General features: G+C 41.6%; 1 protein-coding gene across 1 annotated transcript in view; it reads left to right on the top strand.

Annotated features, from left to right (window-relative positions):
* Positions 1–21,599, top strand: part of LOC145361494 (protein KASH5-like) — a 100,913-nt gene that overhangs the window by 1,966 nt on the left and 77,348 nt on the right. The window contains exons 2-4 of the mRNA XM_080217304.1: positions 12,536–12,771; positions 19,350–19,466; positions 20,054–20,234. Of these exons, the coding sequence (XP_080073430.1) occupies positions 12,540–12,771; positions 19,350–19,466; positions 20,054–20,234 (530 nt within the window). The 5' untranslated portion in view covers positions 12,536–12,539. The remainder of the gene's footprint in view (positions 1–12,535; positions 12,772–19,349; positions 19,467–20,053; positions 20,235–21,599) is intronic.

Raw genomic sequence — 21,599 nt, 5'->3', positions numbered from 1 at the left:
TTTATATCCCCTCTTTGCTCTTCTGATTGATCTCTTAAACTTCATCCTGCACTTTATGTACTCCACTAATCCCTCCGCAGACTTATTCTCCTCTTATGCTTGTTAAAAGCCTTTTTTCCTGCTCATTGTATCCAGAATGTCTCAGGTATTCCATGGTTCTCTGGGTTTGTTACACCTTCCTCTTACCCTAGAAGGAATATGTAGGGCCTCACCCCTCCCTCCCCCTCATAAGAGCATAAGAAATAGGAGCAGGAGTAGGCCATCTAGTCCTTCGAGCCTGCCCCGCCATTCAATAAGATCGTGGCTGATCTGAAGTGGATCAGTTCCACTTTCTTGCTTTCTCCCCATAACCCTTAATTCCCTTGTCTATCAAAAATCCACCTACCCGTGACTTAAATATATTTAGCGAGGTAGCTTCCACCACTTCAACGGGCAGAGAATTCCAGACACTCACCACCCTTTGAGTGGAGAAGTTCCTCCTCAACTCTGATCTAAACTGCTCCCCCCACCTTATCTTGAGGCTGTGCCCTCCAGTCCTGCTATCCTTTCTAAGTGGGAAGAATCTCTCTACCTCTACCCTATCCATCCCCTTCATTAACTTCTATGTCTCGATAAGATCCCCCCATATCCTTCTAAACTCCAACGAGTACAGACCTAGTCTATTTAGTCTTTCTTCACAGTCCAACCCCCTCATCTCCGGTATCAGCCTAGTGAACCTCCTCTGCACCCCCTCCAAGACCAGTATATCCTTCCGCAAGTGTGGTGACCAAAACTGCATACAGTACTCCAGCTGCAGCCTCAGCCCGAGGGGAGGACCAAAGGATGGTGGGTATGGAGACCCCGACTCTACAGGGCCTGCGTGTCCTTCGATGGGCTGTCAGATGCCATGTGTTGTCACAGACTGCGTCTCAGCCAGGAGACAGTTGCAGCAAGACCTCCCTACTTTTATATTCTATCCCCCTTGCTATAAAGGCTGCCTTGATCACCTGCAGACTGGATTTTTGTGAATCGTGCACAAGGACCCCGAGGTCCCTCTGCACCGTAGCATGCTGCAGCTTTTTGCCTTTTAAATAATAATCCCTCCTACTATTATTTCTGCCAAAGTGGATAACCTCACACTTGCTAACATTACACTTGATCTGCCAGGTCCTCACCCACTCACTCAGCCTATCCAGATCTCATTTCATCTTTGAACACTCCCCACTGCTCTTCTGTAGATTTTCTCCACAAGTAACTCTATCCAGTCTATCTTGGCCAGATCTTGCATAATTTTGTTAAAATCTATTCTCCCCCAATCCAAAACCTTTTTCTGCAATTTGTCAATTTCTTTGTCCATAGCAAATTTGAAATGAACCATGTTGTGGTTGCTATCACCAAAATGCTCCCCCACACAACCATCTGTCCAGCTTCACTCCCCAGAATTAGATCCAGCACAGCTTCTTTCCTTGTTGGATCCTCTGCATATTGACCTAAGAAGTTTTTCTGTGAACAGTTTAAGAACTGTACTCCATCTAAGCCTTTAACATGATAGCTATCCCAATTACTGTTGGGAAATCACCTGATATAATTACACTTATTATGTTTACATCCCTCTGCAAGTTGTGCACATATTTGTTCCTTCCCCAGTCCTTGGGTGTCCTGTTTCCCCATCTCAGGTCTCCCGCTGTCTCTTCCCTGATGTCTTAATTTCCTCCTCTTCCACCTTGCTGACATCTTAATGCGTCTTCCCCAAGATCTGATGTTTCCTCTTCGTTGAGGTCTTACGTTGCTTATGGACCTCTTTTTGAGAGTTGCACTCTATTTGGGGTTGTCTTCAATTTTCCTGTCCTTTGCCCTATTCCTTTTTGTGGTTCTTGCATTAAAAGTATTGCCACCTTAAATGCATTGCTGATTTAAGACCGTCAGTTTTTTTAATGGTTGCCTGTTGTCAGTTCGCTTTGTGCTTTTCCTGTGCTTTAAAATTTTGGGGGGAACCTGTTACACTTTTGAACCATTTTTTAAACTTTTAAAAACTTCTTCTCCGCAGATGGAAAGCTCTCAGTGATCTCTGCAGCTTTTTCCTCTCCTTTGATCGCCTCTGTAGCTTTTCCCCCTCCATTTGACATGCCCACTTTTTTGTTGATTTCACAGGAAGATCTTGTGCTCTTGAGGTCCAAGGGGCCATTTTGAAAACATTTTACTTTTAAACAGATGGAGGTCTTGTAAAAACTTAGAAACTTTACTGCTTGAAATCTGTCAGTGCAGGGACCACTACCCGAAACCTGCCCCACCCAGCCTGGCAACATCTCACTATATACACGTCTCGGGCCACAGGTTGTGCTGTCATAATCCATTTACCAGTGTAATGTTGCATGCTTCAGACTATCAGGGACTTAAACATATTTATTAATACAAAAAGCTGTGTCGTCTTGTCCTCCTCCTCGTACCCCCCACCGCCCCCAAAGGACAATTGCTACATCTGTGCTTCAGTTGAGTCTTCTATTTTTTTCATCTAAATCTATGGCAATCAAGGACAAGCATAAAAAATACACTTTTGCCACCATTGTCCACATCTTGGGAATAATACATGAAAGTACAGGATAATAAAAACCACGGACAATGATATGCATTAGTGACAGCATCTTGCATCTTTATTGCCACAGAATATTTTTAGCATTATATACCTAGTTTTTCTTTCTGCTTCTCCAGCTTTAAACTGTAAGATGGTTGTGTTGCTTATTAAGTAAAGACCTGAGAGCAAACATCATCTGACTGTGGCTGAAAGGGTGAATGGATGGCTTCTGGAGTGTATGTTCTGAAAAGTTCTCAGCTCACTGATTGAGAAACATAGGAAACACAAGGAATGAATAACCACCTGTAACGGAGATTGGAACAAATGCGGAGGATCAGTGTAAGAGATCACTTTGTCTTGATTTGTCTATTTAATTTTGTTTTATGTATGTGGCAGAGAAAGAAATGTAGCATTCGGCAGACCATTGTCTTTTGAGCTTGCTCTGCATTCAGTATGATCGTGGCTGATCCTCTATTCCAATGCCATTCTCAAATGCTCGCCCATGTCCTTTGGCATCTTAAGAGTCTAGGAATCTATCTATTTCCTTCATATTTAGCGACTTGGCTGCCACAGCACTCCGTGGCAGAGAATTCCACAGGTTCTCTACCTGTGGGTGAAGATATTTCTTTTCTTTTCGATCTTAAACGGCCTACCCTGTATTCTGAGACTGGGCCTTGTTCAGAACCTCTCAGCCAGAGGATACAACATCTCTGAATCCAATCTGTCCAGCCCTGTCATAAATTTATACATTTCAATGAGATCCCTTCTCTTCTAAATACAAGCCTAGTTGATCCAACCTCTCATAGAATCATAGAAAAACTACAACACAAACAGGCCCTTCGGCCCACAAGTTGCGCCAATCTTATCTCTACCTACTAGGCTTACCTATAACCCAATCCCATGTACTCACCTAGAAGTCTCTTAAAAGACCAATCAAATTTGCCTCTACCACCACTGACGGTAGTCGATTCCACTCACCCACCACCCTCTGAGTGAAAAACTTACTCCTGACATCTCCTCTGTACTTACTCCCCAGCACCCTAAACCTGTGTCCTCTTGTGGCAGCCATTTCAGCCCTGGGGAAAAGCCTCAGAGTCCACCTGATCAATACCTCTCATCATCTTATACAACTCTATCAGGTCCCCTCTCATCCTTCATCTCTCTAAGGAGAAAAGACCGAGCTCTCTCAACCCATCCTCATAAGTCATGCCACCCAATCCAGGTAACATCCTTGTAAATCTCTGCACCCTTTCAGTGGCTTCCACATCCTTCCTGTATTGAGGTGATCAGAACTGAACATAGTACTCCAAGTGGCATCTGACCAGGGTCTTATACAGCTGCAGCATTATCTCCCGACTCCTAAACTCAATTCCTTGCTTGATGAAGGCCAGTGCACCATACACCTTCTTAACCACATCCTCTACTTGCAAAGCAGATTTGAGAGTCCTATGAACCCGGACCCCAAGATCCTTCTGATCTTCCACACTGCTAAGAGTCTTACCCTTAATATTATATCCCTTCATCCTGTTTGACCTGCCAAAATGTACCACCACACATTTATCTGGGTTGAAGTCCATCTGCCACTTCTCCGCCCAGTCTTGCATCCTATCTATGTCACGCTGCAACTTCTGACACCCTCCAAACTATCCACAACACCTTCAACCTTCGTGTCATTGGCAAACTTACCAACCCATCCCTCTACTTCCACATCCAGGTCATTTGTAAAAATCACAAAGAGCAAGGATCCCAGAACAGATCCCTGGGGCACTTCACTAGTGACTGATCTCCATGCAGAAAAAGACCCATCTACAACCACTTTCTGCCTTCTGCGGGCAAGCCAGTTCTGGATCCACAAAGCAACGACTCCCTCGCTTTCTCACCTCATGACTATCCTGCCATCTTATGAATCAGTCTGGTGAATCTTCGGTATACTCCCTTTATGGCAAGTGTATTTTTTGTTTTGCTGAGGAGACCAAAACTGCACATAGTACTCCAAGTGTGGTCTCTGCAAGGCCCTGTACAGTTGCAGTAAGACAACCATTCTTCTGTACTCAAGTTCTCTGAATAAAGACCAACATACCATTAGCCTTCTTAACTGTTTACTGTATCTTCATGCCTGCTTTCAGTGACTAATGTACGAGGATACCCAGGTCCCTTTGTACGTCAACATTTCCCAATGTTTCATAGTTTAAGTACATTGCCATTCTATTTCTCCATCTGAGGTGGATAACTTCACTGTTACCCATAGTCTGCATCTGTCATGTATTTTTCCGCTTACACATAACATAAGAACGTAAGAAATAAGAGCAGGAGTAGGCCATCTAGCCTTTCGAGCCTGCTCCACCATTCAATAAGATCATGGCTGATCTGAAGTGGATCAGTTCCACTTTCCCGCTTTCTCCCCATAACCCTTAATTCCCTTCTCATGTCTAAATCATCTCAAAGCCTAATAACCTCCACCCACAAGTTTTGTGTTATCAGCAAATTTGGAAATATTACATTTGGTTCCCTCATCCAAATCATTGATGTATATTGTGAACTGCTGAGGCTCTAGCACTGATCCCTAAGAGACCCCACTAGTCACTCATGAGCAGTGCCATGAAACAAATAGTTACATAGAATGAAAATAGTACCATTAACAAGGAGAACAGGTTTGTTGACTGTTCTATACTTAAGAGGATATGTTGAGGCAATGACAACTGGGACTTTTGAACGGAGAGTTGGCTGCTAGTGATGAGTGGAGAAGTGTTTGAAACATAGAAAATAGAGCAGGAGTAAGCTATCCCCCCCCCCTTTGAGTCTGCTGTGCCATTCATTTTGATCATGGCTGATTTTTAAATGCAATATCTTGATCCTGACCCCTCCCCCCACCCCATACACACATAACTTGATCCCTTTAGCCCCAAGAGCTAGATCTAATTTCTTCTTTAAATTACACACTGTTTTTGCCACAACTACTTTCAGTGGTAGTGACTTCTACAGATACACCATTTTCTGGGTGAAGAAATTTCTCTTCACCTCAGTCCTAAAAAGTTAGCCACTTATCCTCAAATTATAGTCCCTAGTTCTGAACTCCTCCCACCCCCCCCCATTCAAATAATAATCTGTCTTTCTATTATTGCTACAAAGTTGTTAACATTTATCCATGTTATATTGCATCTGCCATACATATTCCCATTCAGTCAGCCTGTGCAAATCTCATTGAAGCATCTCTGTATCCTCCTCATAGCTCATCCTCCCATCCAACTTTATCATCTTAAAATTTGGAGATAATGCATTTAGTTTCCTCTTCCAAATCATTAATATATAACGTAAACAATTGGGGTCCTAGCACAGATCCCCACAGTACCACACTAGCCACTGCCTGTCAATTGGAAAAAGACCTATTTATGCCTACTGTTATGTAGCAGAAGTTGATCCCCTCTGAGAGTTCACACCTAACCACTCAAAGAGGAGTACCTTGCTTTATAATATGTTAAAAGTGTGTGAGAAGTAGTGCGATCTGTTCTTCAACATTTAGTAATCAAATAAAAATTACTATCTGAGACTCTTTCTGTAAAATTGGCAAGTAACATTTTATTTACCTACCTAACAGTAAACAGGTTAACTATTAACAAACCAAATAAAACACTATTCTAATGGAATGCTGTTTAGATAAGTGCAATTTCCAGTTATTAACAAAAAAAAAATTATTAGTATTCTCAAAATTTCAACTAAGTTTGTTGTCTTCCAGAATCTTCTGTATTCTTTCTTCTATCTGGAATTGCTGTCTTCTTTTGGTACCTTTGCTATTCAGATGAGTCTTTGAGCTAAAAGCAATTAGCTGTGACAGTAGTTGCTGTGTCTGTCTGGAGCTGAGAGCTGTTTCTTTATACCCTGATGACACACCAACATCCCCACAATAGGGTTGATTCTCAGATTATCAAAATATCAGATTTAAATCTAACAAGCTGCTGTTATCCAAGTGCCTAATTTAAATTGATTGGTTAAAATTCAAAAACAGCACTACTGTTTGGCCTTTAATACAGTGTTTCAGTCTGTGTACTACATATGCACATGCATCTTTTTTTAAACTCTTCAGTACAGAAAAAGCACTACCTTTTTAACAGTTAATTTTACAAACCTCAACTTTGCAAAACTACTCTGCTTCCTATCTGCTAACCAACTTTCTATCCATCTCACTACCTGCAATCCCACACACTTTGAATTTACATAGTGGCCTGGTATGTGAGACTTTGTCAAAAAACCTTTGGAAAGTCTAAATAAACCTCATCCACCGGCTTTCCTTAGTCAACTCCACTAATTATATCCTCAAAAATTCCAGTAGATTCATCAAGCATGATTTCTCTTTTGTAAATCCATGCTGACTTTGCTTGATCATACCACTGCTTTCCAAATGCTGAGCTATGAAATCCTTTAAAATGGACTTTAACAACTTCCCCAACATAGAATCATAGACTCCCTATAGCGCAGTGGAAGGACATTCGGCCCATCAACAACAATTCCACCAAAACCCTATTCCCATAATCACATGAATTTATGTTGTTAACCCCGATTTACCCTAAGAGGCAATTTAGCATGGTTAATCAACCTAAAATAGTGGCCTATTTCCAGACCACTTCCTTACATATTCTGGGATGTAGATTATCAGATTCTGTTTGTGTTTAATATAAATGTATATAAATGACTTGGAAGAAAACATAGCTGGCCTGATTAGCGAGTTTGCGGACAATGCTAAGATTGCTGGAGTTGCAGATAGTGATGAAGATTGTCAGAGAATACAGCAGGATATTGATACACTGGAAAATTGGGTGGAGAAATGGCAGACAGAATTTAATCCTGTCAAACGTGAGGTGATGCATTTTGGTAGATCCAATTCAGGTGGGAACGATAAATGATGGAACCATCAAGAGCATAGGTACACAGAGAGATCTGGGAGTACAGATCCACAAATCCTTAAAAGTTGCAGCACAGGTGGAAAAGATGATGAAGAAAGCATATGACATGCTTGCCTTCATCAGCTGAGGTATTGAGTATAAAAATTGACAAATTATGTTACGGTTATATAAAATGTTGGTTAGGCCACATTTGGAACACTTTGTCCGGTTCTGGTCACCACATTACAAGAAGGACGTGAAGGCTTTGGAGGGAGTACAGAAAAGGTTAATCAGGATGTTGCCTCCTCATATTAACTATGAGAAGAAATTGAAGGAACTGGGACTGTCCTTCCTGGAAAGACAGAGGATGTGGGGGCGACTTGACAGAAGTTTATAAAATGATGAGGGGCGTAGATAAGGTGAACAATTGAAAGTTTTTTCCCAGGGCAATTACAATTACGGGGGGGCATGAGTTCAAAGTAAGGGGAAAGGTTCGGTAGAGATGTGGGAAGTGAGGTTTTTTTTACACAGAGGTGGTGGGGACCTGGAATGTACTGCCAAGTGAGGTGGTTAAGGCAGACATATTAGTGACGTTTAAGACTTACCTAGATAGACACATGAACATGTGAGGAATAGAGGGATATAGGCAGTTGGTCCAGATAGGACAATGTGTTCGGCGCAGGCTTGGTGGGCAGGAGGGACTGTTCCTGTGCTGTACTTTTCTTTGTTCTAACTCGCACATCTTTGGATGATGTTAGGCTCAGTGGTCTTTCTCTCTATTTCTGAATAGTGGACTTACATTAGCTACCCTTCTATCTGTAAGAACCAGTTCAGAGCCCAAAGAATGTTGGAAAATGACCACCAATGGATCTGTGATTTCCAGGGCCACTCCCTTAAGTACTCTGGGATGTAGACTATTAGGCTCTGTATATTTATCTACCTTCACTCCAATCAATTTCCCCAAAAACATTTCACAGCAAATACTGAAATCCTTAGCTCCTCATATTTCTTTCAGAACTTCTAGGAATATTATTCATAACTTTCTTTGTGAAGATGTAGAGATGCTGGCGTTGGACTGGGGTAAACACAGTAAGAAGTCTTACAACACCAGGTTAAAGTTCAACAGGTTTATTTGGTAGCAAACGCCAGTAGTTTTCGGAACACTGCTCTTTCGTCAGGGAGTGGGAGTTCTTTTCACAAACAGGGCATATAGATGGTGTTGTAAAACTTCTTACTTTCTTTGTGAAGACAGATATTTTCTGCTCTTGCTGCTAAACCCGCCTAGCACAAATGGGAGTAGGAAATATCATCCTTATACCTTATTCTTAATACCCACAAAAATATAAATTAACTAAACTATTTCTATTTCCTAACACAATTGAAGCACTTAACAGAGCCATTAATTCCCACTTAAGAGTTTCATCCACTGTCACGAGTATTCTCCCTGGGCAAACAGAGAACTCGCTATGGTAAGTCTGAAAAGCAAACCCTGTTTGGGTTACTTGCAGGCTTTGAGGAGGGGATTGTCCTTATTCAAAGACAGGCTGCCTGAACAATGGACTGTTGCTAAGAATATGGAGCTTAGAGTCAACCCCTTGCCCTTGCTTCCAACCCTCTTTCAGCTGTAATCCCCAGTCTGCCCCACTTCTTTCAGGTATTCAGTGACAGTTCATTGTGAAGACTTCAATGTGTTAATTGCAGCATCCATGTCCAGGTTTTGGGGGAGGGATGGGAGAGGTGGAATATTCACCCTACCATGAGTGGGAGGGCCGGTTCTGTCTGTTTATGTGTCTGCTTATCTTATAATTGCGTTGGGTTTCCTTTGGATAGGCGATGCAGAATTACTATCAGTTTTCCAATTGGTGGGCTGTGTGGTTGTTGCTGCTACATAAAAATACTGTCCGTGTAGTCTAACTAATTTCCTAAATTAATTGGGAAATTGTGCATGTTTTATCCTAATAGAATGTTGATTGAAAAACACTGTAGGTGGAATTTTACGAGAAAAAAGTATCCAAGTGTGAAACCGGGAGAGTTTCAGATCTTTTTGGGGGAGTCTTTACGCTCAATCTTGTGCATTTAGTGCATGAAAAAATGAGCTAGACCATTTCCAGCCACTGGAGGCAGTAGGTGGGGCTGACTTTGCCAGCCAGCTTGCTCTAGCAGCAAAGGGAGATAATGCACCTGTGCAGATTGCTCCTGAACCCGCTAAACACATGGTAATGAGGATTAAAATAAATATGCATAATATATTCAGCCTTGCCTGAAATGGGTGAGAGGCTGACTGTGCTGGGAATCTGGAGTCAGTAATATCAGGCATGATCCTGATTTCTTGGCTTTTGCATGATTTTACAGCTGGCCCCACCCAACAATAGGTGGGGTGAGCCGGTACAATTGTGGCCTATAATGAGATAGAGTTGATTGTAACTTTCATTGACTGACGTGTTTCAAAGACAGGTAGAGAGACAGAAGTTGTTTAATTGAACAGGGCTGGAAATGGCAGCAGGTATGATAATATGTAATTAAGCTGAACATGTTCCTTCTGTGCTGCCTGCTAATTTGCCTGATAACTTCATACAACCAATGCTAAACTGCTGTTTAGTGGCTGCCTGCCACAGCAGAGGTTCAAGCTTGATGCTAGCATTAAAAGCTAACTTGCATTTCTTCAATCCAGCCTGTATTAAAGGATAGGACATTTGTTGGAACTAATTGCAGAGGAGCATGAAAGCAGGAAGAACACTGAATTATGGCACTTCAAAGTTCCATGAAGTTGCTTTGGTAGAAGTGGTGGATGGGAAGAAAGAGGGATCCTACTCACAGGAGGTCCTTCAGACAAGCTACATGAAGGCAGCTGGACTAGATAGCCATTGTGGTATTTACCAGAAGTCTGACCCTGAGATACCTGGATGCAATGTGGCAAGAAATGCAGTGACCCCCACATGGATGGTCAAAGTCTTGAATTCATCTTCCAGTGCCAAATCATACAAACTGAATGACTAGCCTCACTGCTCAATACACCACATTCCATTACTCTTTTAACAACAGTCTCCATCAGCCATGAATCATACCTCACTTTCATAGCTTCACACTCTCAGACTTGCATCTCCTCTCTGTGCTAGATAGTGCATAACTGGAGGCAGCAGCGCCCACCCAGTAGGGAAATGACATAGCAACATATCTTAACTCTGATGGGAGAGACAATGGTCAACATCATTAGAGCACTTCAACCCACTGAAGGGGCTGAAACAATGAAAGAAAACAGTGTCCAGATTCCTTGCCTTCTTTCTCAGATAATATTACAAACTGGAAGTTGTTGCAAATACCTCCTGTCCCAGTTTGGCAATGCAGTCCTCATCCTGCTCTAATTTTGCATGTAGCAGGTGGCAGATTTCAATGATATTGTCCTTAATGTAGTGGAGATGTCTGACACTGTTCCCCACTGAGACTGAGGTAGGAAAATTATTCCCTGAAGATTCTGGGTGAATAATGGCCTCCTGCTGCAAATCCTTCTTCCATCTCCATGTCCTCTTCAAATAGCTTATCCAGTTCTGTGTCACCTCTGTTCATTCTATTCAAAGGAGTTACAAAAACTAGTGCCTCCACAGCCAGTAAATTTTTTTCAGTAATTAACCTAAAAGTAATTGATCCCTTTAGATTAATTCTGATGGGGGTTCTTTACTACTGTGTGAGGTTAAGAAAAGACAATAAATGGAATGATGTTGATTTCCAAAGTGACAGTGCTGGTATCAAATCATAATTGACACCCTGATCTGCATACTTCTGGTGGACGGTCCCTTGCTAATGTCCTAAGTAAAATGGCATCTAACACAACTAGCTTCATAGTTATATCTTCTGGACACCATTTTGTAGGCAAAAAGCCACCTATAGAGCAAAAAACTAGGTTCCATGGAGTTGAATTTTGCGATGAAAGATTTCCTAAAATCTGTCAAAAATTGGTTTGCCGGTGTGCTAATTAAAGTTATCACCTTGATTGAGAATTGCCCTTATTAGCGAGAGTACGTAATTTTGGTGTTTGTTTTGTCTGGTATTAATTGTTCTGCTGAACATTCCAGATGGCTTTGTATATGAGGAAGATAATCTTCTGTAAATTAAAGCTGACTTTGTCAGTAACAAATCTTAAACCAAACTCTGATCAAGGCCATGGATAAAACCCCCAATGAATTATGTCAGCTTTACCCAGATTGTAAGTGGAACTAATTATTCTGAATTATAATTTTTTAATACAGATGAAGGAAATAATTGAATGCTGTGAAATATTGCTTGTCTCGGATATGCAGTAACGTCCGCCAGTAAAACTCCAGAATGTTTGACACCATAATCTGTATACTCTATTGCAGCTTTGTATCTTTGCCACCAACTCTGTGCCCTCTTTGGCTATTGTCTCAGGCTGAACTAGATTTCCTGCAAATTTGGCATGCTGGTTGACCCCATGTTGAGGTTCTGATCACATATCCTGTTCCACCTATGTAATGATTTCCCTGTTTACCTCAGCTGTATTTAGGTGATCATCACTTCCTGATGGAATAACCATATTCTCTTGATGACTGGCTTCAGAATCCTTCAATGTGCATAAACTTAGGAAATTTCCCCTGACCCTGCTGAGTGCATTGGAATTGTGGCCAGAAGGGCCTCATAGCTGAGCATTTTCCAGCAAAAATCATTCAGTGGTGATCAAGACAGGAATTTTGGGCTATTTTCTCCCTTAGGTTGAAACAGAGTGTGTGAGGCTAGTTGTAGTCTTACCGTTATTTTGACTGAGATGAACTAACTCAATGCAGAGTGGAGATCAAATTTGAGAGCTTCCTGACCTGGATGACTGCGTTAAATTTATTCTTGTTATAGAATGGCGTGAGTGAAGAACAGGTTGCAGGAAAGGAGGTTATCTTGCGTCCCTAGTTTGTACTCTCATCTTCTCAGTTTATTTTGTTAATTTTGTTTTCTGGTTTACTTCCTTCTTTTACTCCCCTTTCTTTTCCTATGCTTATTTTAGTGTTACCTTTGTATTATATTTGTATATTTTAATAGCTATCTATTATACTGAGTTAATAATTTAGAAGGAGAACTAAAGTCAGCTTTAAATTAATATTAGGTTGATGATGGAGCCAGGAAAAGAACAACACTGTAATGTTCTGCATCGTCTTATGAGGAGCTGCTCCTTTGACAGCTTTTTCCAGTGCAGATGGACACATGAGAAGGAATGTAGTGGATTAAATCTGAAATGGCGTAACAGTGTCGACAGCTTGATGTGTACCAAAGAGCAGCACTCTGCATTAAGCGATGCTGCGGTAAAGAAGACTTTATCATTCCCTTCAACAGGTACACATGGTAAGTTTTCCCTAGCAAGTGATTATATAGTGATTCACCCTATGCATCAACTCCCACTCTTTGTTCTTTCTGACTTTCTCCAATATTATATCTCTATATATCTCCAAGCTATTAAGAGGGTGCAGAGGAGATTTACAAGGATGTTGCCTGGATTGGGAGGCATGCCTTATGAAGATAGGTTGAGGGAGCTAGGTCTCTTCTCCCTGGAGAGACGAAGGTTGGGAGGTGACCTGATAGAGGTTTATAAAATATTGAGAGGTATAGGTAGGGTGGATTCTTGGAGGCTATTTCCTAGGGCTGAAATGGTTGCTATGAGAGGACACAGGTTTAAGGTGCTGGGGAATAGGTACAGAGGAGATGTCAGGGGTAAGTTTTTCACTCAGAGGGTGGTGAGTGAGTGGAATTGGCTGCCGTCGGTGGTGGTAGAGGTGAACTTGCTGCGGTCTTTTAAAAGACTTCTGGATGAGTACATGGTATTTAATGGGATTGGGAGTTATAGATAGTTCTATGGCCTGGTAGGTATGGATATGATTGGCTTGTGGGCTGAAGGGCCTGTTTGTGTTGTTATGTTCTAATACTTAATTCAGACATGATTCAGAAATCAGGAGCTGTATCTCATTTTTATAGATATCTTTCCATTGTTTGATCTGAACATTGCCTTCCTCAGAAGAGTTGTGATGAAAGGTCAGATTTAAAGCATTAACCTTTTTTGCTCTTTTTAGGAGCTGATAGAGTTGTGCATTTGCTGTTTCACTTAGTGGGGCATCAGTTTCACCAGTTCTTAGTGATTGAGTTTTATGTATTAGCAGTAACCTCAGAATAAATTAGCCAAATTTAGTAGAGCTGCTAGGAATAAAGGGTTTATATAGGGCAATGTTAAAAAATCTGGTGTTTTTACTTTAGGTTTACTTATTGCCAAGCAAGCACCTTACTGAGCTCAGTGGATTTTTATTAGACATCATTCTATATTTAAATTAGTAGCACTTTATATCTCCAAGAATTTTAATCCTTTGACTAGACTGTCAAATCCTTCAGCTTCACTGTTATGAAAGCACTAGATTCTAACGCATGCTTGTTGTTAATCAATATATGTAATTACAAAATCTGCTCAGCCATTTAGCTGTTTAAGTTTCTCTGGTAGTGCCATAAATGATTGGACAAAGGAAAAGGCTGGAAAAAGACCAGAACCCCATCAATCTGCCTTATACCTCCAATTCATACAATTACCTCAGAGATACAAAAATCTGAAGAAAAGAATCTGGCTATTTTGAAAGACTTTAGGTGACTGATATGTTTAAAGGAAAACTGTGATTTGATCACCTTTGTCATCTCAGCCAGGCTGCAGTGAGAATAGGCCCTTTCTGATATCTTCAACAAAGAAAAACATGTTAATGGACGGCTTTTGAGTGACAAACCCTATTCCTGTCCTTAAAATAATCTCACTAAAGGTGGTCCAATCAGTAACAGGAACACTGCAATGAGGCACTGTTATCTGTAAAATTGGGGTGGCTTAAAAATCATTCAGAATCTTAAGGGGATGTTTTCACTGACTAGATAAGTGGTGGTACTGTACATTATGCTGCAGGTGCACAGCTATAGCCTTCAGTGCCCTGCACTTCAGTTCACAGCTATGTCTAGAGTTTCATTTGTCAGGCGGTGGAATGATGAGGTGTCCAAGACTTTGATAGAGGCAGAACATTATTTGCTAGCTTTCCTAGCAAAGGAAAGCGTGTTAGGGAACTGGAGAAGGAGCTTGATGACCTCCGTCTAATTCGGGAGAATGAGAAGTATATGGACAGTAGCTTTAGGGAGGTAGTTACACCTAAGCAGCAGAGCACAGGAAATTGGGTTACTGTAAGGAGAGGAAATGGAAAAGTGAAAGCACAGGCAGAGCAGTGTTCCCCTGTGGCCATACCCATCCACAACAGGTATACTGAATTGGGTGCTGTTGTGGGGGATGCTTTACCTGGGACAAGCTGTGACAGCCGGAACTCTTGATACTGAGTCTGGTTCTGCAGCACAAAAGGGTGGGAGGAAGAAGAAGAGTGGTAGTGATGGGGGACTCAATGGTCAGAGGCACGGACAGAAGGTTCTGTGGTCGGGATAGAGACTCCCGCGTGGTTTGTTGCCTCCCGGGTGCCAAGGCCAGGGATGTCTCTGATCGTGTGCACAGTGTTCTAAAGTGGGAAGGTGATCAGCCAGATGTCGTGGTACACATCGGTGCCAATGATGTAGGTAGGAAAAGTGAGGAGGTCCTAAAGAGAGAGTATAGAGAGCTTGGAAGGAAGTTAAAAAGCAGGACCCTGAGGGTAGTAATCTCAGGATTGCTACCTGTACCACGTGCCAGTGAGGGTAAGAGTAAGATGCTGGGTGGATGAACACATGGCTGAGGAACTGGTGTAGCAGGCAGGGTTTCTGATTGTTGGATCATTGAGACCTCTTCTGGGACAGGTGGGACCTGTACAAGAGAGACGGGTCACACCTAAACTACAAAGGGACCAATATACTTGCAGGGAGGTTTGCTAGTGTTATTGGGGAGCGTTTAAACTAGATTTGCAGGGGGATGGGAACCAGAGTGCCAGAGCAGATAGTGGAGCGGGGGTAAAAAGACAGGTTAGTTCAAGCAAAATCACAAATGGAAGGGTTGAGTGTGGTGGAAATAATCTTTTGAGGTGTGTCTGTTTCAATGCCAGGAGTATTGTGGGGAAGGCAGATGAGCTGAAGGCGTGGATTGACATGGAAATACGACATTATAGCCATTAGTGAAACTTGGCTACAGGAGCGGGGGGACTGGCAGCTCAGTGTTCCAGGGTTCCAGTGTTTCAGGCGTGATAGAGGCGGAGAGATAAAAGGTGTGGGGGGGGGGGGGGGGGGTAGGTGGCATTGTTGGTCAGGGAAAATGCTACAGCGGTACTCAGGCAGGATAGATTAGGGAGCTTTTCTAGAGAGGCCCTATGAGTGGAGCTGAGAAACAGGGTATGACTACATTAATGGGGTTGTATTATAGACCACCCAATAGTCAGCGAGAATTGGAGGAGCAAATCAGCAGAGAGATAGCTGACAACTGCAAGAAACAGAAAGTTGTGATAGGGGATTTTAATTTTCCACGTATAGATTGGGACTCACATACTGTTAAAGGTTTAGATGGAGTAGAGTTTGTTAAATGTGTTCAGGAGAATTTTCTACATCAGTATATAGAGGTGCCAATTAGAGAGGGTGTGATACTGGATCTGCTATTGGAAGATGAGTTAGGGTAGGTGATGGATGTGGGTGTGAGGGAACACTTTGCATCCAGTGATCGTAATGCCATTAGTATCAACCTGATCATGGACAAGGATAGATTTGGTCCTCGGGTTGAAGGTCTAAACCGGAAAAAGGCCAAATTTGATGAAGTGAAAAGGGATCTGGGAAGTGTGGATTGGCACAAGCTGTTCTCTGGTAAGGATGCAAATGGAAAGTGAGAGGCCTTCAAAGGAGAAATTTTGAGAGCGCAGAGTTTGTATGTTCCTGTCAGGATTAAAGGCAAAGTAAATAGGAATAAGGAACCTTGGTTCTCGAGGGAGATTGTAACACTGATTAAGAGGAAGAGAGAGTTGTATGAAATGTACAGGCAGCAAGGAACAGATCAGATACTCGAGTATAAAAAGTGCAATAAGCTACTTAAGAGGGAAATCAGGAGGACTAAAAGAAAGCATGAGGTTGCTTTGGCAGACAGAGTGAAGGAAAATCCAGAGAACTTCTATAGGTATGTTAGGAGCAAAATGATAGTGAGGGATAAGATTAGTCCTCTTGAAGACCAGAGTGGTAGACTGTGTATGGAACCAAAAGAGATGGGGGAGATACTAAATGGGTTTTTTGCATTTACTGAAGAAACGGGCATGGAGTCTACAGAAATTGGGCAAACAGATAGGGAGGTCATGGAACCTTTACAGATTAAAGAGGAGGAGGTGCTGGCTGTGTTGAGGCAAATCAGAGTGGATAAATCCCCAGGACCGGACAGGGTATTCCCATGGACCTTGAGGGAGGCTAGTGTTGAACTTGCAGGAGCCCTGGCAGACACATTTAAAATGTCAATATTCATGGGGGAGGTGCTGGATGATTGGAGGGTGGCTCATGTTGTTCTGTTGTTTAAAAAAAGTTCCAAAAGAAATCTGGGAAATTACAGGCCAGTAAGTTTGATGTCAGTGGTTGGCAAGTTATTGGAAGGTGTGATAAGGGATAGGATCTACAAATATTTGGATAGACAGGGACTTATTAGGGAGAGTCAACATGGCTTTGTGTGTGGTAGGTCTTGTTTGACCAATCTATTAGAGTTTTTCAAGGAGGTCACCAGGAAAGTGGATGAAGGGAAGGCGGTGGATGTTGTGTACCTGGATTTCAACAAGGCCTTTGACAAGGTCCCTCATGGGAGGTTAGTTAGGAAGGTATAGATGGGGAGGTTGTAAATTGGATTAGACACTGGCTCAGTGGAAGAAACCAGAGAGTGGTTGTGGAGGATTGCTTCTCTGAGTGGAGGCCTGTGACTAGTGGAGTGCCGCAGGGATTGGTGTTGGGTCCGTTGTTGATAATGTGGTAAATTGGATCAGCAAATTTGCTGATGATACAAAGATTGGAGGTGTAGTGGACAGTGAGGAAGGTTTTCAAAGCTTGCAGAAGAACTTGGACCAACTAGAAAAATGGGCTGAAAAATGGCAAATGGAATTTAATGCAGACAAGTGTGAGGTATTGCACTTTGGAAGGGCAAACCAAGGTAGAACGTACAGGCTAAATGGTAGGACTCTGAAGAGTGCAGTTGAACAGAGGGATCTGGGAATACAGGTACAGAATTCCCTAAAAGTGATGTCACAGGTGAATAGGGTCGTAAAGAGTGCTTTTGGTACATTGGCCTTTATAAATTGGACTATCGAGTATAAAAGTTGGAGTGTTATGATAAGGTTATATAAGGCATTGGTGAGGCTGAATTTAGAGTATTGTGTACAGTTTTGGTCACCCAGTTACAGGAAGGATGTAAAGAAGGTTGAAAGAGTGCAGAGAAGGTTGACAAGGATGTTGCTGGGACTTGAGAAGCTGAGTTACAGACAGAGATTGAATAGGTTAAGACTTTATTCCCTGGAGTGTAGAAGAATGAGGGGAGATTTGACAGAGGTGTATAAGATTTTGATGGGTATAGATAGAGTGAATGCAAGCAGGCTTTGTCCACTGAGGCTAGGGGAGAAAAAAAACCAGAGGGCATGGGTCAAGGGTGAAAGGAGAAAAGCTTAAATGGAATATTGGGGGGGATTCTTCACGCAGAGAGTGGTGGGAGTGTGGAATGAGCTGCCAGATAAAGTGGTAAATGCGGGGTCACTTTTAACATTTAAGAAAAACTTGGACGGGCTCATGGATGAGAGGGATATGGTCCAAGTGCAAGTCAGTGGGACGAGGCAAAAAATGGTTTGGCACAGACAGGAAGGGCCAAAAGGCCTGTTTCTGAGCTGTAATATTCTATGGTTCTATTATATAGTGCATTATAATCACCAGGAGTCTTTAATGACAGCTGCAAAGGGCAGTAGAGCACACTTTATTGTAGAGCTTCAACTTTTTGCTGTAATATTGTCTGTCATTGACATCACAGTCATAACTTTTCCTCATCCATTTACAAATAAAGAACCTTTCACTCTAATTCCTATCCTCGCACCTGACACTGACATAGTGGAAGATTTTCTGGCCCTCCTGTGGCTTACTGGAGAAACCGTCGGTGGGAAGGGCAGGCAAATCCCACCTGTAGTATTTTCTTCTCTGCATAACTACATAGGAACATAGGACCATGTCAGTAATCATCATGTAATTGAATGAGTCAGAACCAAATTGCATCTTTTCTGTACGACTCTAAATCCATAAATAACTAGGCATCGGTGCAAATTATATTATAACAAAATTCAAAGTGAACTGGAATTAACTATTTACACGATATAGTGGAAAATACTTAACAGTCATGTAGCCTCGGGAAAGAAACTGTTAACATTTCAAGTCAGTGATGTCCCTTCATCAGAACTCTTTGGAACTCATTGAGTGCCATTCTTCCTCTGGATGAACTTATTGTGCATCCTGATATAACCTGACTATGTTGTGGATGGTCCTTTTCAGGCTCCATAATCTGTTGTGATTATTTTAGTGTCCTGTATGTTATTGTAATAAATTAGTTAATACAATTTAATCCCACCCAAAAAAATTTAATCCCCTGAATGCATGGCCATAAATCTTTCTTCAATAGAAAATGCTGGAAAATCTCAGCAGGTCTGGCAGCATCTGTGGACGGAGAACTGAGCTAACCTTTTGAGTCTGGATGACTGTTAATCGGAGTTCTGTCATCCAGACTCAAAACCTTATCTCTGTTCTCTCTTCATAGATGCTTTCAGACCTGCTAAGAATTTCCAGCATTTTCTGTTTTTGTTTCAGATTCCAGCATCCACAGTAATTTGCTTTTAATGTTTCACCAATAGTTTAAATAGCACTTCTTGTTGAATGAGGTAATTTTGTTTTATTTACCTAATGCTATGTGGATAATGTGTCAGAAAATGGATTTCTTGTCCTTTCAGAATCAATGTGTGAAATTATAGCAAAAGACTCCTTTGAGAAATCAGCTGACATGGATATCTGCTCAGAGGAAGATGTTCTAAATTGCACATTTGAATCCTGTGATATTGAAGGAAAAGGTAACGTAACTTGCATAAGGTAATATGTAACTTGCTTGTAATCCAATGAAAGGATTTAAATGTTACCAAAAGCTTCAGTGCAGTTTGCAGAGATATTGTACAATGTAAGGGTTGTACTTTGGAACTGTGTTCAATAATAGCCACATACCGTAAAAGAAGGTATGTGAAATGCATGAACAACAAATAATCCGAAACGTAAAGGAGCTGAGTCCTGAGAGAAAGTTAGAGAAGCACAAGCTCTACAACCCATTGCCAAGATACAACTTCAGAATAAGCCATGCCAAATAGAAATTATAAATGAGCCAAAAGTAAACTTCAAATAGATGTTAGAAAAACTTCATTATTCAAAAGGAGATATTTTAGTGGAAACAAAGATAATAGAAACAACTAAAATGGAGTTCGATATTCAGGCGAGGAGAGTTGGAGTGCTAGACAGAAGACCTTTGAGGGAATATATTACTGTTGATGACCCTGGACTGTTCTAATGCTCCTGTGTACAGGCTATTGTAAAGTTGATTGCGTTTTAAACTAGCTGTTTTTCAATGGTCAATGAAGCCTGGCATTGACTATTCCTCTTGTGTCCGTAGGGGAAGTATATGTATCCAGAATCATTGGATATCTGGAAGATGTAACAGGACAAAGCTGTGAGAAAGGACAGTTAAAACTACTGCACAAAATGCTAAATCCTGAAGAAAGAGACATTGCTGTGAATTTAGGAACTTTTCACAATATCATGAAACAATGGATTGCTGAATGCAGACAGGAAGGGTAACTACCATAGTTTATAGATATGCTGTGCCAAAAGGTTTTACATATATGTTGTATATTTATTGAAAGCTTTGCAATTGTATTATTGTAATGAAGTTTAACATTTCTGACATGCGATGATTTCTGAGTTTAATTTGAATTCTTTCAAATAATGAAAAAAGGAATGAAAATGTAAGAGCAGGTTTTCTTTTGACACTTCTCTGGGTGTTTTATCAGTTGCAGTTTATTTGAGTTGTGCTGTGCTTGTTTAAAAGTGAGTAATGTATGTCTCATTGCAAACCTTTCAAAATGGCCATCACACAAAAGTGCAATAATATTCAGATTCTCCATATACATGTTACACTCTGAGGTGCTTCAATGTAATCAAAGATATATTACGGACATTTCAAAATGATCATTACAAATGATGCAAAGGTACTTTAAGTTTTCTCCTAGAACAAGTTGCATTCTGAGATGCTTCCATACGATTGTATGATATATATAATATTCACTGCATACATTCAATAAAGCCCAAGGGGGTTCTATACAATTTCCCTCTCTTCAGTTAACAATGGCTGGAAGGTCTTCTGCAGTAAGAAGTCTCACGACACCAGGTTAAAGTTCAAAAGGTTTATTTGGTTCTGAAAGCTAGTAGCTTTTACTACCAAATAAACCTGTTGGACTTTAACCTGGTGTTGTGAGACTTCTTACTAAGTTTACCCCAGTCCAACGCCACCATCTCCACGTCATGAAAGGTCTTAGACAGCAAGCTTCCCCCATTGCGCTTCTGTGGTGGCTGAACCCAAGATTTAATGCATCCCTCAGCACTTAACCCTGAGCTTTGGAATGTGTCAGTCTGCAACATTTTGCCGCAGACAAGTCCTTGCACTGGAAGACCAACAAGTTTTGGATAGACCAAAGAGCATCTTTCACCAAATTGATGTTTGTCTCAGTGTGCGTACCCCTAGGAACAACCCATAGAGCACAGACTCCTGTGTTACCGAGCTGCTCAGGATGAACCTTGACAAAAAATCACCTCATCTCTCATGAGACCTTTTTTGCACAGACACATTTTACAAGGAGATGAACAATGATCTCTTTCCCCACCAGTCACTTCGAGAGCAACATAAAGATGGGTTAAGGTTCTGGGTGTGCAGGAAGGATCTGTCGGAGAAGGCCTTTCTCATCACCAGCCAAGCTATGTTTTGGTACTTGTTTGAAAGTTCTGGTGATTCTGCAAAATGACTTTGACAGTCTGCTCAGGGAACGATCCAACAAGAACAAAGAAAGGTACAGCACAGGAACAGGCCCCATCAGCCCTTCAAGCTTGTGCCAATCATTATGCCAAACTAAACTTCCTCCTGCCCTTACTTGATCTGTATCTCT

Source organism: Carcharhinus amblyrhynchos, chromosome 35, assembly GCF_965287045.1.
Source record: "Carcharhinus amblyrhynchos chromosome 35, sCarAmb.v2.hapA, whole genome shotgun sequence".
NCBI classification, from domain to species: domain Eukaryota; kingdom Metazoa; phylum Chordata; class Chondrichthyes; order Carcharhiniformes; family Carcharhinidae; genus Carcharhinus; species Carcharhinus amblyrhynchos.
This window is presented reverse-complemented; position numbering and strand designations above follow the sequence as displayed.